Source organism: Sturnus vulgaris, chromosome 3, assembly GCF_052056855.1.
Source record: "Sturnus vulgaris isolate bStuVul1 chromosome 3, bStuVul1.hap1, whole genome shotgun sequence".
In the NCBI taxonomy this organism is placed as follows: Eukaryota; Metazoa; Chordata; class Aves; order Passeriformes; family Sturnidae; genus Sturnus; species Sturnus vulgaris.
In genome coordinates, this window is record NC_142245.1 from 3,483,738 (window position 1) to 3,497,644 (window position 13,907).

Below are 13,907 nucleotides of genomic sequence, written 5' to 3' on the forward strand. Positions count from 1 at the left end.
GTTTGCACAGGCCCTGAAAAAGCCTGGTGATGTAAAGGAGTGTCTGATTTGACTGTGACTCACTCACCCTGTCAGACAGCCCTAGGACTGGCCTGCCCTGGCTCCTGAGCAGGAAGGAGCTCAGCACTTGTCCTATCCATACACCAACTCTTCAGGCATTCACATCTCTGGGTCATCACCAATGCTGTTCTGAGCACTCCTGCTCCACCACCACCATCCTCACGGGAGCACCTGATAAATGTTCCTGAATTTATCTTCACAACAGCCACACAGGATGGATTTCCTCCATGTCAATGATAAGGCAATGACAGAACATTAAGGGCCAGATTTTGTGAAGTGGAATTTGGTCCAAGTTCCAGGGAGTTTCAATAAAGCTTTACTTTGCCTCTTGAGCTGGTTTGAGCTCACTTAGAGCTCCTGGAGCTGTCAGAGCTCAGGCCATGTGAAAGTGCCAAGTTTCACACTGTTTTGCACATGAAACCATAAATCCCTCTCCAGAACCCCAGGGGCATGAGGGGGGGTCGCTGCTCAAAAGGTTCATGAACTTTGATAAAATCAGGCAGATATCAGAGTCTGTAACAATGTATTAAATGAAGTTCTGGCCAAAAGTTTTTCACGGGCCAAGAGTACAAAATAGGTAATAAGAACATGAATGTTTTGCTGAATCAGGCCACTAAAAGAAAAGTCATTGCCATATTTACTTCTTTATCTTTTTCAGTCAATTCACTGCATTATTTTCCCTTGGAAAGTACAAAGGCAGTTTTCTTTGTGTAAGGTAATTTTAACTTTTGGTACATATCTAGACCTGTTCTTTTCCTGCTTTGTTTACTTTTGTTTCTAAACTATGCACCTATCATACAGGGATAAATAACCACTTTCTAAGAGGTGAAGCTATCTGAAAATGTTTAGTTGACTAATCCTAAAGCAGTCGTTATTCTGCAAAATATTTAGAGATGATACTTGCTTGCAAAAGTATGAAGCAATAATTTGACAGTATTTCTCATCAGCTCACTTTCAGTAAAAAACTAAATCCAAGTAACTGTTATTTCAGAGATTTTCCTATTATCACCCCACATCCTCTTACAACTCTTGTTTATCAGTTTTCAGTGACAACAACAACCAGAATTTTCACTATCTTACTTCAGCGAAGTTTTAGAGCAAAATTTGCCATTCAATGTCCAGGATGCTCAAAATACAGAATTTAGAATAAAACTGAGAAATAGTTGCTTACCTACCTCAAAAGCACATTAAAGAAACTCTGGTTCATGGTTGCTTTGAACCCCAAATGTCAATGGGAAAAACATATCTTGACAGGCAGATTTGAGAGTTAGTTATGATAAATAACAAGTTTCTCCCTTGCCAGCCTAGCAGAGTTCTAACACAAAGTGTGAGAGTCAGATTTTCTTGCCCAGAGCAGTGATAAGGAGCCAATGGACAGAGGAGTGAAAAGGACTCTGATTTGATTCATACCAAAGTCATCCATGCAACTGATTCAGGGGAAGCTGTTTAGAGCACCAGCCATCTCTTTCCTTCATATTTAAACATGAAACCTTATTTCAACATCTATTTACCACTGACATATTGATTAATTTCCTAATGAGCAGGATCAGCACCTAACACTTCAGGGTTTTGCAAGCAGTTGACAAAGCCCTTTACTCACTGGGTAATGGTCAGCAAGGAACCCAAGATCCAGAGGCTTGGAAATATTTCCTTACCCTGGCATCCATTCTTTAGGGAACAGCAGTCCCCTATGGACTCCCAGACATCCATCACTGAGCTCTGGGAGCAGCACCCATGGTCACTGAGGACAGATTTTCACCTCCTGCCTGCCTAGCACACAAAACTGACACGACTAAAGAGTAGCAAAAAAATGCAAAATCTGAAGGAACCTTTAATCTCTTCGGTTAAAAAGAAAAAAAAATGCAACCACTTACTAATGGAATGTTAAGATTGTGTATTAAACCCACAAAAGTCAGAAAACGAAGGAATTAAAGACTCCCTTGGCCCTTTTAACCCTTCCCTCTGCCTGTGTGCATTGCAGGCTTTTCATTACAGAGTCACATAAGAGTGGGCAAAGGGACAGAACTGTAGGTGACGTTAAGGGGGGAGCACGGCTTTTTATGAAATCCAGAAATGGAAATGTTAATAACTACTCACTGTGCCTTGTAAAAGTTTAATGTTCAGTATTAAAGAATGACAGGATACTAAAGAAACACCAAGATGTTGTTATGGAGCAAAATGAAATCCTGAAAAAATGAGCTGTTGCTCTCAGTGAATATTTTGGTTGCAGGTTTTCTTGTAGTGGTATTTATCCCCATGAAGCAAAACAAAAGTAATACATCACACTAAGGAACTGTCCCCCAGTTCCTGCCCACATGGAATGGGCTGTTTGTCCTGCACAAAGCACCCATACCTGGATTTAAACCCCTCAGCATGTTCCCCCCCGAGCAGGCTTGCAAGCTCTGTAGCTGTGCATTCCAAGCAGCTGCACACTTCCCAATCCCTAATGCACACATCCTCCTCATGAGCAAGGAAATATTATTATCCTGCCTTTACAAATGAGAATCCTAGGCACAGAGAGATTAAAGCTGAGCATTTCAAAGCATCCCAGTTAATTAAAATGACTGGAAAATGGGTGTCCAAATTGTTTAGATACCTTTGAAGTCTCAGAATAATTATATTGCTCAAGGTCACACTGGGAGTTTATGGCTGACCCACAACTTGAACCCAGATTTCCAGCGTCCCACTCCAGCACCTTAATCACAAAGCCATCTTTGCTTTCCAATTTAATACTGGCCAGACCTGGTCCTCATGCAAACTGGTTACCAAGGGATGAAACCTGTCATTATGCCATATAATGGAGCTATCTATCTCTACCCTACAGGATAAACAGCAGTGCATTTAGGCATCTCCAAATTCTTTAAGGGACATATCATTACAAAACACTTAGGTGGCAGGAAGAACTATTTGGGAATTAGCACACAGGGACAACAAGGGACTTTTCCAACTCCAGCTCCACAGCTGAGTAGTTTGCTGTCTCTCCTGTCCTTGGTCTGGAGGCCCCACTGTTACACTCCACTTTTTCCTGATGTTGTATTTGACTAGCAGCATTTCCTGCTAAGTTTTACCCACAAAAGCCCTTCACCATTGCTGTCAGCCTGCCTCTAAATTCCACTACTTTGCATGACCTGGCCCACTTGATACTACAGCACCAGCGATGCTGTTTCTTGCCATCAGGCTTGCTAGACCACAGCACAAAATAAGCCCACAAAGTTATTCAGAGCAGCACAGAGAATTCAGCAAAACATGATAATGGTGGAGGAGTCTTGTCATAAAGGACCTGTTGGAGAGAGCTCCACACCATAAAGAAGAGTTTCTGTGCAGCACTGCCAGACACTGCACTGAATGGCACCACTCTTGTCTCCGGGGTCCTTGGTGAGGGCTGTACTTCACAAACCAGTTCTGACATCCATTAGAAACCTTGATCCCAATTTCTCCTGAGCATACACTCCAATTACACTTAGAGCTACAAGTCAGAAATCCACATTTTCCAAATGCTGTTCCTATTGTTGGCACAAAGTCCTCAGGCCTCGGTATGAACAGATGCAGACACAAAGCAAAACTTCCCAGTTAGGATTTGGTCTTGGCTTCTCCCTAGACACACCAAAACCCTCCAGGATGTGGAATGCAGTGGAAGACAGAGATCAACATAAAACACGTACACACACACACACACACACATCCCTAACATGCTGACTTTTTATCACGGAGGTTGCTAATTTCCCATGCTAAGAACAACCTTTGGAGCTGAAATGAATTATGCGTCTCATTCTGAGTGCATCAAAGAGCAGACAGCCTTTTTGAAAGAGTCAAGATCACCTCAGCTGTGCTTTTGTTATCTAGCCCAAGGTTAAGGATTTGGCCTTGGGCTAACAATTGGCTCAGAAAACCAGGATCATGTAATGAGAGTTCCAGGAAGAGAGGAAAAACCAAAGCTGGGTAAAGGCACACTGTTCAAAGTGTCCCAGTACTTGACCTTCTTTTTTTCCCCTCCCCTCTCCCCCAGATGCAGGAGGTAAAGAAGAGAGGAATGGAGCCTGAAACCCTGAAGGAAGTATTCCCATTGAGAGGGCTGCAAAGACCTTCCCAGGTTCTTCCCAGACACTCAGGCTCATGGAGAAAGGCCTGACAACAAACTTTGCTCACCACACAGATGGAAAAGCAGGCACTAACCCCCTGAGTGGCTCAGGTCTCAAGGAGAGAAACCACTTGAAAAGGGCAACACTCTGATTATTTTCTTTGCTATGAAACAAAAATTAAGCTGCTTTTATTTGAAAATTAAATGCAACCCTCAGAAGAAGGCTCAGACCCTCCAGCAGGCCCAAGCTGCAACAGCCATCTGCTGGGTTATAGGGAGCTCTCTGCAAAATACTGATTTTTTTTTTAATGTATTTTCGTCGGTTGAGTTTTTTTTCTTCAGAACCTGCACACTGGAGAGTCAGCACACAGGTCATTTTCTCCACTTTTTGCTGCTCACAAAAGCCAGAAGGCTCCACCCACGCTCCCAACACCATTTTCCCAGGGCTTGGTCCCTCTCTCCAAGGAACTGGCAGTGGGCACGCACCAGTAACCCAGCAGGTGTGCAGGAGCTCTCTCTAAATGACTCTGCCCTCTAGGGTACATTTGGGTTATATTTTCAAAGATTAAAATCTTTTCATCTACAAACCTGGGAGACTTCTTTGCCCAACACGTCAAGAAGCAGTTAACCATTAACTATTTCTAAAACAAAAAAATAACACAAAAGCAAAAAAAAAAAAAAATCAGCAGACCAGGAAATATGAATCAATTAGTCTTTGATCCTCCCCTCAGTAATAACATCTAGAGAACATGGGTTACTGCTAATCCTAAACAACTCAAAATGTTGATGGACTTTAAAAGTACTAGTGGTTAGGCAAGGAAAATTTCAATTCCATTTCCTTCTGATCTTTGAGTCTCAAAGTGCCATTCTGAGGCCTTTCCCCAGAGAACGTGGGGAAATTGTCTTTTTAAGAATCTCAGGCTCCATGGTGTTCTCATGAGATTACAGCAAGGGAAGATTTAAAGTAATCCTCCTCTAAGTCTGGACACCGAAAGCAGTAAAATGACAACATATTTGTCACTTAAAGAACAGGAATAAAAGAGTAACAATAATATCAGTGTTTTGCACAACAAAACTACTCACTTTTTCACTCAAAGCTATTAGCCCCACCTTTCATTTACAGTGCCAGGGCTAGGAAAACATATTCCATGTGCATTAGGACTTGGTCCAATAGCAACAGACTGTGACATCAAAACAGCTTTCATTCTACTATTATGATGTCAACCAGAAAATCAGGATTCTTCATGAAAATGGTCCAAAAAAGCTGGACTCAAAGTGAGAGATTGCTTTTAAGCAAAAGGTTTTTCATTCAAAGGAAGAGAGAAAAATACAAGCAGGAGAAAAAGACGTGTTAGAACCACCCTTAAAATAGAATAATTTAACACAACAAGGCAGAGTGATGAGCATAAGAAATAACACAAACCCTGTCTCTCTTCCTGATTCCTATGGAGTCAATAAACTCCCTTGGTCTACGAAGTCCCATATGAAGTGATCAATAAATCCTGAGAAAAAATGCAAAACTCAAGTTTATCGTGAATTGAATCATTGTTTCTGGCTGTAAAGCAGAGACAGCCACAGGCAGATAGCCCTTCATCCTTCCTCCTCCCATCACCACTGGCCTTGCAATTAAGCTTCAATAAGCCTGTGAGTGTATTATTGATGTGGAAACAGCTATTTCCATCAGGCCGCAGACATTCTATACTTTTGAAGTCTGTGGTTACAGAGTCATTATTCCCTACAACACTTTCCCATCACTAGGGTGTGCAGGATGCCATAAAAAGTGGTTTGTGCAAGTTCCAAGCTACAGGAGTTATGTCAATCGTTACCTTAAATACATTATTTTTTATACGTGGTCACCCTGCCTCCTGAGGGTTTGCTCTAATAAAAACAACTGGATTGTCTGAGAACCAACTCAGTAGAGCTGTGCTGATTTGCAGATCTGGTTGATATTGCCATCTTTTAATCTGCATATTGTTTCCAGGAAGATGATGATGATAGTAATAATAGTAGTAGTAATAGTAATAAAAACTAATAATAATAATTTGCCTCTGTTTGTAGTGAAACACTGCTGGAGTTGAAGGCTTTGTTTTAATGAGACACACTGAATGAAACAGTGTCCTGCAGTGCAAGAAGTACATGTCAGCCTTGGCATTATGAGCCAAGCTACAGTACAATACTCATAATTTTCTTGGTGATCTCCCAGAAAAACCTTCTTAATTTAATCTCTAATGGGATTATCAGCCTCATTAAACTGTAAATCTTCCCCAGTCCAGCTGTTGTGGGAACCTGAACTTTCATAATGTCATCAATTCTCTGCTCTCTCTACCTGAAGTCCCCTTCAAAGTTTTTAACATTTTCAGCTTCAAAAGCCTGCGGGGTTTTTCCCCTACTTCCCTGATGAAAATCCTTTTTTCAAACTAAACCCACACTGACCTGCTCCCTTCCACTGCAGACCTCACCCACAGTGGCTCTGGTCTAATTTCTGTGGAGGCAGCCAAGCATATTTTGCAGAAGGCCCTGCAAGAATGAACTGTGAAGAGCAAACCCACCTCTCCTGAGCCAAGAACCAGGCTGCCCAGTGCAAATTCCCTGCCCCTGGAGAGGTACAAGAGCTCTCAGCCTCTGTTCCTCTATGGAGGACAACACAAGCCCAGGCAGGTATTCCAGCCAAGTGCCTTCATAGCACTATGGAAATACAGATGGAAATGAGCTCTGGCCCTCATATTTCTGGCAAGTTCCACCCACAGTCCCTGCTGTGCCCAGTGGGTGCATGCCTTCAGACCTGCCCCAAACTAAGATTCCTGCTGAAGGCTGGGACAGAGTTGTCTCTGCAAAGGACACAGAACCAGGACAAACCCAGTGTACCTGCTTTTCCAAGGTACTGTTCCACAGGGCTCATAGGTTGCTAAATCCTGGAGGGCGCTAACAGGTGATGAGATTCCAAAAAAAAGGAAACTCCACCTTAGGAAACCATTACTGTTTGTTGCAGGCAAAGCTGTCAGGAATACAGGTAATGAAGGATTAGTACTGGAGAGACAGAAAAGCAGTAATCTTAAAATACTTTTAGAATTCCTTTTGTGCCTAAGCAAGGCAAAAGCAGCAACCATGTGTGTGCCTACTTTCTCACACACCTGCAAAACCTCTTTGGAGAAGTAAACAAAAAAAATTGGAGTGCAGCAAAGTCATATTCTGAAGGAGCCAGGATTTTTTTCCTGGTACACGGTAGTCTAACAAAACAAACCACTGTTTCTTGTATCCAACACCCTCCTTACTGCACTAACATGTACAATCCAAGTGTCCTTATGAACCTAGCTTCTTGTTCCTTTCCTTTGCAACTAAAAAAACTCAAAGTGGTCTGTTGCCTGTAGCAATCTTTAAAAATGCATTTAATGCCTTTGGCTTTTTTGCTATTATTTTCAGTAGCTTAAGTCAACTGGGAACAAGATTTGCGGTTCTCCTGTTTTAAGATCACAACATATCAAGTTCTCATAGCAGCAGTCTGCCCTCCCAAAAGGGGTTGCCTTGATATAAAGGAGAAACTAAACATTCCATATCCATAATTAGATAAATAATACTTCAGGCAAGATATGGCACCTTTAAAAGTGCCTTTTCAGGCTTGGATTTTACTCTGCTTGTTACTACAGAAACCATCTAGCAACCAAAATCTAACACAGACTCCACCCAAAACAGAGGAAAACAATATAGACAGAGTAGGTTTTTCCTCCCTCTTTACCCCCTCCTTTTTCTTTTTTTGAAAGGGTGGGTGAATGCTAAGGAGAAGTATCTTACTGTGCAAAGGACAGGAGCATTTTGCATGCAGTTGAAACAGTAAAGTTCTGATTACAGATGACAGCAATGAAAGCAGGAATGAGTAATGAGCAATAAGAAATGCGTAATGCGGGATGAGGATATAATTTCCACACATCGGCTAAAGAAAGGTTTACACTCTTAAGCAATAAAAACAAACCATTAAGCCAGACCTGCACTGTCAGGAAGTATAAAACAGTTCTTGAAACTCTGCAGTTACTATACAAAAGCTTTTGTTTCATAAACTTTTGTTTCCTGATCTTCATAAAACATTAACATCAAGCTGCCATATGGCAATTAGCTGCCTCCTGAAATCAATTAAAAAAACCACCCCAAAAATCAACAACTTAGGAATAACCATACAATAAAATAGCTCAATAATTATCCACTTCTAATAGTGTAGCAAAGTGGATCTGATACAAACACTGTGGATGAGCTCCTCCTCCTCCACAGCTGAGAGCACAACAAATCATGTTCCTCTCTGAGCCTCACTTGTGGGGATGTGAGCCTCACCTGCCTGGCGGGGGGAGCAGGGATGTGGCCACCCGAACCCTGGATGGGCAGGGAAGGGTCCACACCTGGCTGTGGTGAGCCCAGGGCAGCCCAGCAGAGCAGCCCCTGCTTGCTGGGATTGGCCAATGCTCTCGGGAGAGCTTACCTCAACTGAAGATCCTCCTCTACATGCTGCTGACCTCAGAAGTCCAACTGAATTTTGCGCAAAAATTATCAAGCCACTCGACAAAGGTGCTACTGAGTCTCAAAAGGACAAGGAGACATGCTGATCACATTTGTGTTTAGAGAGATGCTTATCTGAAATGCACAAAGGGTGACATTATCTATCACAATCTCTACCTATATAGATTATATAAGTGCCTAGAAGCAAAATGTTTAGGAGAGCTATAGGGTAACAAAGGCAGTTTCGCCTTCAAAATATTTTTTCTCCTCTTAAGAGGGAAAAAAAGTTCTTTTCTCCTTATAGAGCACTATAATGCTAATAAGTACTAAAGAACTAAAGTAAGTACTAGTGTGCTGTATAACAGCATACCTTTAATATTTAGCATTATTTAGCAGTCATTACCAGACTTTGAAAAAATGCTGGAAAGCCCAAAGAAAGCCTTTCAGAAAGGCTGGCTGATCCTCAACCCTATCTAGAAGAATTCAGGAACCCAAGTGATCTCTAGGAGAACCTCTTACTCCTCATCTGTGAAAGTTTGTTCTGTTTCTTTTACTCTAAGTCCTAGACAAAGTCTTTAGTGCAGCACTCTCATATCTCCAACCTAGAGAGTGATGTTAAGGTTAAGGATTTAAAGGTACATTACAAAATCAGTTCTGCAGAAATTTATTGACGTGCTGAGCTTGACACCTGCATATTTCCTCCTCAAAATCAGTATGGAACTGATGAATCTGTGGCTAACACTAAGCAGCTTTACAGAAATGCCTAAAAGAGTGGGTCTTAAGTTTGCAGTGATCCATTGGCCCCCCAGTATATTTTACTAAGGATGCAATTCCTTGTCAAGCACCAGGAGGTTTGCCTGTGCAAGGAATGCGGCATGAGCCAGCTCCTGCTCATGCATAGACAAGTGCTGTAGCCAATTTTTTGGCAACAAAATTAGCATCAATGTGTTCTCATGCCTTACAGGAGAAGTAAAGCAGTCACTGCTCTGTAAAGAGCCTCCCTCAGCCTCGTTACACATGAAAGAACTGTGAGATTTCAGCTTTGCAACACCGGGGCTGAGGGTCTGGTTGGAAGTGCTGTGGGTTCTTGACCAATTTCACAGGGTTGGGATCACAACTTTCATGCTCATCATTAAATTTTCAGCACTTGTCACCTTTATCAAGCTTAGGTTTTACAGTACAGTAACACAGCTCTGACTTGACTGCACAACCACACATCACAAACACTGAATCCTAGCTGAACCTCCACCTGCAGCACTGACAGCCTTGCCAAAGCAACAGCCACAAACTCATCCAGCACCAGGAAAGCTGGCAAGAAGCAAAAGGTAAACCAGACTCCTGCACACATGATGCTCCATCCCTAAAAACATCAGTCACCAAAACAGCACCAGTGTTTGGAAAAAGCACCTGAAGATTGTCCACTCAGTCAACCCACAGGCTGCTATGCAGTATCAGCATGACCAACATCAGCTACCTCTCAAAATTAAGCAGAGTCCAACTGCAGAGTGGGGGCTTGTTCTCTGACAGCTGTTAAAAATGCTGCTGGTACAAAGAAATGCATCGGTTTTATCTCACCACAGAACCTTACAGCCCAAGAGATTTTTAAGCTCTTTTCCACTTTAAGAAAAAAAAGCAAAAACAACAGAAGCAGACACCAGGTAATTAGTTTCTCTCTGTACCCTCTGCTTTTTGTGATGAGCAGCAGTAAAGGATTGTTCTACAAGAGGACCTTCAAGACATCATCAGGTTAGCCTTTCTGATCAACCCATCTAGTTAGTACCACTGCTGCAACCCACATGATTCTGGTAAGACAAAGGAGAAGTCTGGGGAAGGCCAGGAGAAAAAAAAGAGGGGTTCATTAACAAAACATCAGGAGGCCCAAATCAGAGATTCCCATGGCTGACTTAGGTCCTTACAGGGCCCACTGCACACACGGCTTCAGGAGGTGTCACCTCAGTTCACCAAATCCAGAACTGGACCAACAACAGAGCTGCAGGGGGTGACCAAGAAGCCCATTGAAGCTCCTTTCCTGCTCTCCTATTTCAGCACAGCTCTCACACAACGCCCCAGGCTCTGCCTGCCACACCACGTGTGGAACATGCAACAGGCACAATCAGCATCAGCTCCAATGCTCTGTTTGCCTACTGCAAATCCCACTTTGCCCCTTACACGAAGGATTTAGGAAACAGGAAGATGATGCAAGCACAAGTGAACCATATTTTCTTACAGACTGGACTTCTCAGAAAGAAATATCAGAATTCTATGATTTATTATCCGAAATAGATTTAAACATTTGGAAAAAAAAAAAAAAAAAAAAAAAAGGTTTCCAACACAAAACCCTGGAAATGAAGAGAGGCTAATCTGCCAAACAGCAAAACCATCAGCTGAGGTTAGATAGGAGGCTGCATATGACAACAGCTTGCTGTATGTAGGGCAAAAATTGCAGATTAATTTTACTGTAACACTCCACAGAAGTGAGCTCTCATCTGAGGTGAGGAAGTATGCAAGGCTTTTCCAACTGTTAAAGACAAGGGCCGGTACAAATTAGGTAAGTATTCCTCTTTAGCATAGATAATCACAAAAAAAAGGATGACATTTTAGCTTTTATTATTTTATATTTGGCCAGGACTTTTAAAGGAAGGACTTTTAAAGGAAACATCAAACATTCACTTTTCTGTAGGTCTAGAAAGGATTCAGTCTTCCCCCACCCCCACCTCCCGCAGGATTTCTATTGGCCCTTATATTCACACTGCAAATTAGTTGGGAATAGCAGTATTTATACTAGATCAGCAACGTCTGGTTCTTATCCAAATGTTCCACCTAAAGAGGATGCCAGTTCTCATGGATTGGACAGCCCACCCTGCAACATTCCTGAGAATTGTACAATATAATCTTGAAAGTCAGCAGAGTGGATTATCCACTTTTTTCTGGACTTGAACTTGTGACCTTAACAGTAGCACAGCAGAAAGCAAATGTGCTATGCACTTTGCCATAGTAACCTTCCATGTATTCTTTTCAACTTAAATACACACAATTGAAACAGCTACAATTTTGGAAAATTATGTACAAACCCTATATTTTTTTCTTTTTTGATTACATATAAATACAAATTAGCTATTCTTCTAAAAAGTGGTTATAATAGTAAATAAATACAAAATAAGAATCTGACCATTATACTTCATGTGCTGGGGTTAAACCCATATAAAATGTACAACTAAAATACATTTAAAATCTTTAAAGGAATATTTCTCTGATTAAAATATTTGTTTTCCCAACTTTTTCGTAGACATAAATATATTTTCAAAATAGTTGTGTTTTTTTCTTTCCATTTCATTACATAAATAAAGTCTTCATTGGGAAATATTAAAGTGTCAGCTATTTTTTTTTTTTGCATTTGTCTAATATATTTGCTGTGTTAGCGGCACCCACAACCCTCCACAACCATATCTTGATAGTTCTTTAATACAACTTTTTCATTTTCATCAAGGTAGAGCATGGAAATAGCACTCAGTTCTGTCGGCACACAGCAAGCCTTGGGGATTTTGGAATTCACTGAATTGACCAAAGTCTGAACAATGGCATGGTTTGTTGAGTTTAGATGATCTGCCAGAGGAAAAGGACATTCCCCATGGCAGTAAAAGGCACTATACCCCGGTGGGGCAACAATCCAGTCATTCCACCCCACATCATTGAAGTCCACATATAACGGATGCCTTTTGCAACTGTATTTGTGGCGTTTACGCTGTTTGTGTTTCGCTTGACGCTTTTCTCTTTTATGGAGCGGGTGTCCCTTGCCATCATGCCCAAACGTCACTAACAATGGCCTGAGCTGAGACCAGCTATCTTCATCCTGATGTAAAGACCTGCTAATCCTAACGTGCCTCTTGGAGGCACTGTTCTCTTTGTCCAAGTGAACCACCTCTACCACAAACCCATGATTAGGTTGTCCATGTGCAATCCACCTCAAAACAGCGGGCGTTACATCAAAACTTTCCCATTTACTTGCATTATGATGCACCAACCTGGTGTCCAAAAGTCTTGTGACAGGGTCCTTAGAGGTGGCTGTGGCTGGCTTTATAATTTCATAAATATTAATACGGTGATGGTAGCTGCTGTTGTTCTCAAAGGCTCCGTGCACCTGTTTCCGAAAAATCTGCAGTTCAGCTGAGGTGATAGACTCCTCGTTAGGGATGGAAGTTAAATTAAAGAAGAAACGCCGTGCTGTTTTCCCACTCGTTTCTGGCAGTTCTTCCAAAACTTCTAATTTGATTAAACAGGGAAAATAAAGAGAGAAAAAAGGAAAAAAATCAGAAACTGAGACAATCACGCCCCTTAAGCCTGTCTGCTGATAGCAGCTTTCAAATGACAGCTACCACATGTGACACACAAGACCTGAAAGACTTTCAGGCAGAAAATACTGTGTCCCTTGTTAGTTTGTTTATGCAAGCATTTACAGCATGAAGTTAAAAATGCTTCATTCATTGTTACACATTTGGATTGGATCCTGGTGGCATTTGTCTCCCAGGTAGGTATCATTAGAAGCAAGAAATACACAGCATTAACTGGGTCTTCAAGGACATGAATGAAAAACTCAAGCACTATAGCTACTGGAGAATCATTAAAACTGGTGGAAGACTTTGGGTAACTGTTGTATTTCTTATTTTTTCTGAGAATACAGCTATAACATTAATCCCTTAAACTCCATTCTGAAACACATTACTCTGCAATTTAGGTGACCTACAAATCTTAACGTATGGATTTTTTTGTGTTTAATTAGAGACAGTGAACTCAGCATCCATAACGGTACTTTATGAAGCATGCCTCAGTATTTACCCAAAAGGGGCATAAAGAACAGCAGGAAGATTCAACTGCTGAAATAAGGGTGGATAGAAAAGAGATAATGAAACAAAGTCACCTCCAAACAAAAAGTTTATAAAACCACCAAAACCTAAACATTCCAGCAACCACTAAACTCCAGGCCATTCCCACCTTTGAGTAACAACTGAATGGAGCTTCAGGAGGAGTACAATATACCTAGGGTTGCTAAATACATTGTTGCTACAGACATTAAGAATTTAAAAGTATTTCCCAAAAGAAAACTCTCTCACGGTTTTTAACTTTGGTGCTAAACATACTGAAGGAAAAAAAGCACTTTCTAAGGGGGAGCCATAACTGTTGTTAGCAATTCTTAGTCGTGTAACCATTCTCCTTTGAATCCAATACAAATTTCTGCATAAGGTAAGGCTCAGCATTATGGTCTTTCAGGACCAGACCAGTATTTGTTAAC

The 13,907-nt window shown here is 41.5% G+C and overlaps 1 protein-coding gene across 5 annotated transcripts in view; it reads right to left on the reverse strand.

Annotated features, from left to right (window-relative positions):
- BMP2 (bone morphogenetic protein 2) overlaps positions 1-13,907 on the reverse strand; it is a 230,273-nt gene that overhangs the window by 66,657 nt on the left and 149,709 nt on the right. For 2 of the 5 annotated variants that reach the window (XM_088160740.1, XM_088160739.1), the window contains exon 6: positions 12,643-12,880. In XM_088160740.1, the coding sequence (XP_088016866.1) occupies positions 12,643-12,880 (238 nt within the window). Of the gene's footprint in view, positions 1-8,619; positions 8,756-11,181; positions 12,881-13,907 lie in introns of those variants that run through there. The other 3 variants (XM_088160738.1, XM_014895079.2, XM_014895080.2) reach the window with 2 other exon arrangements.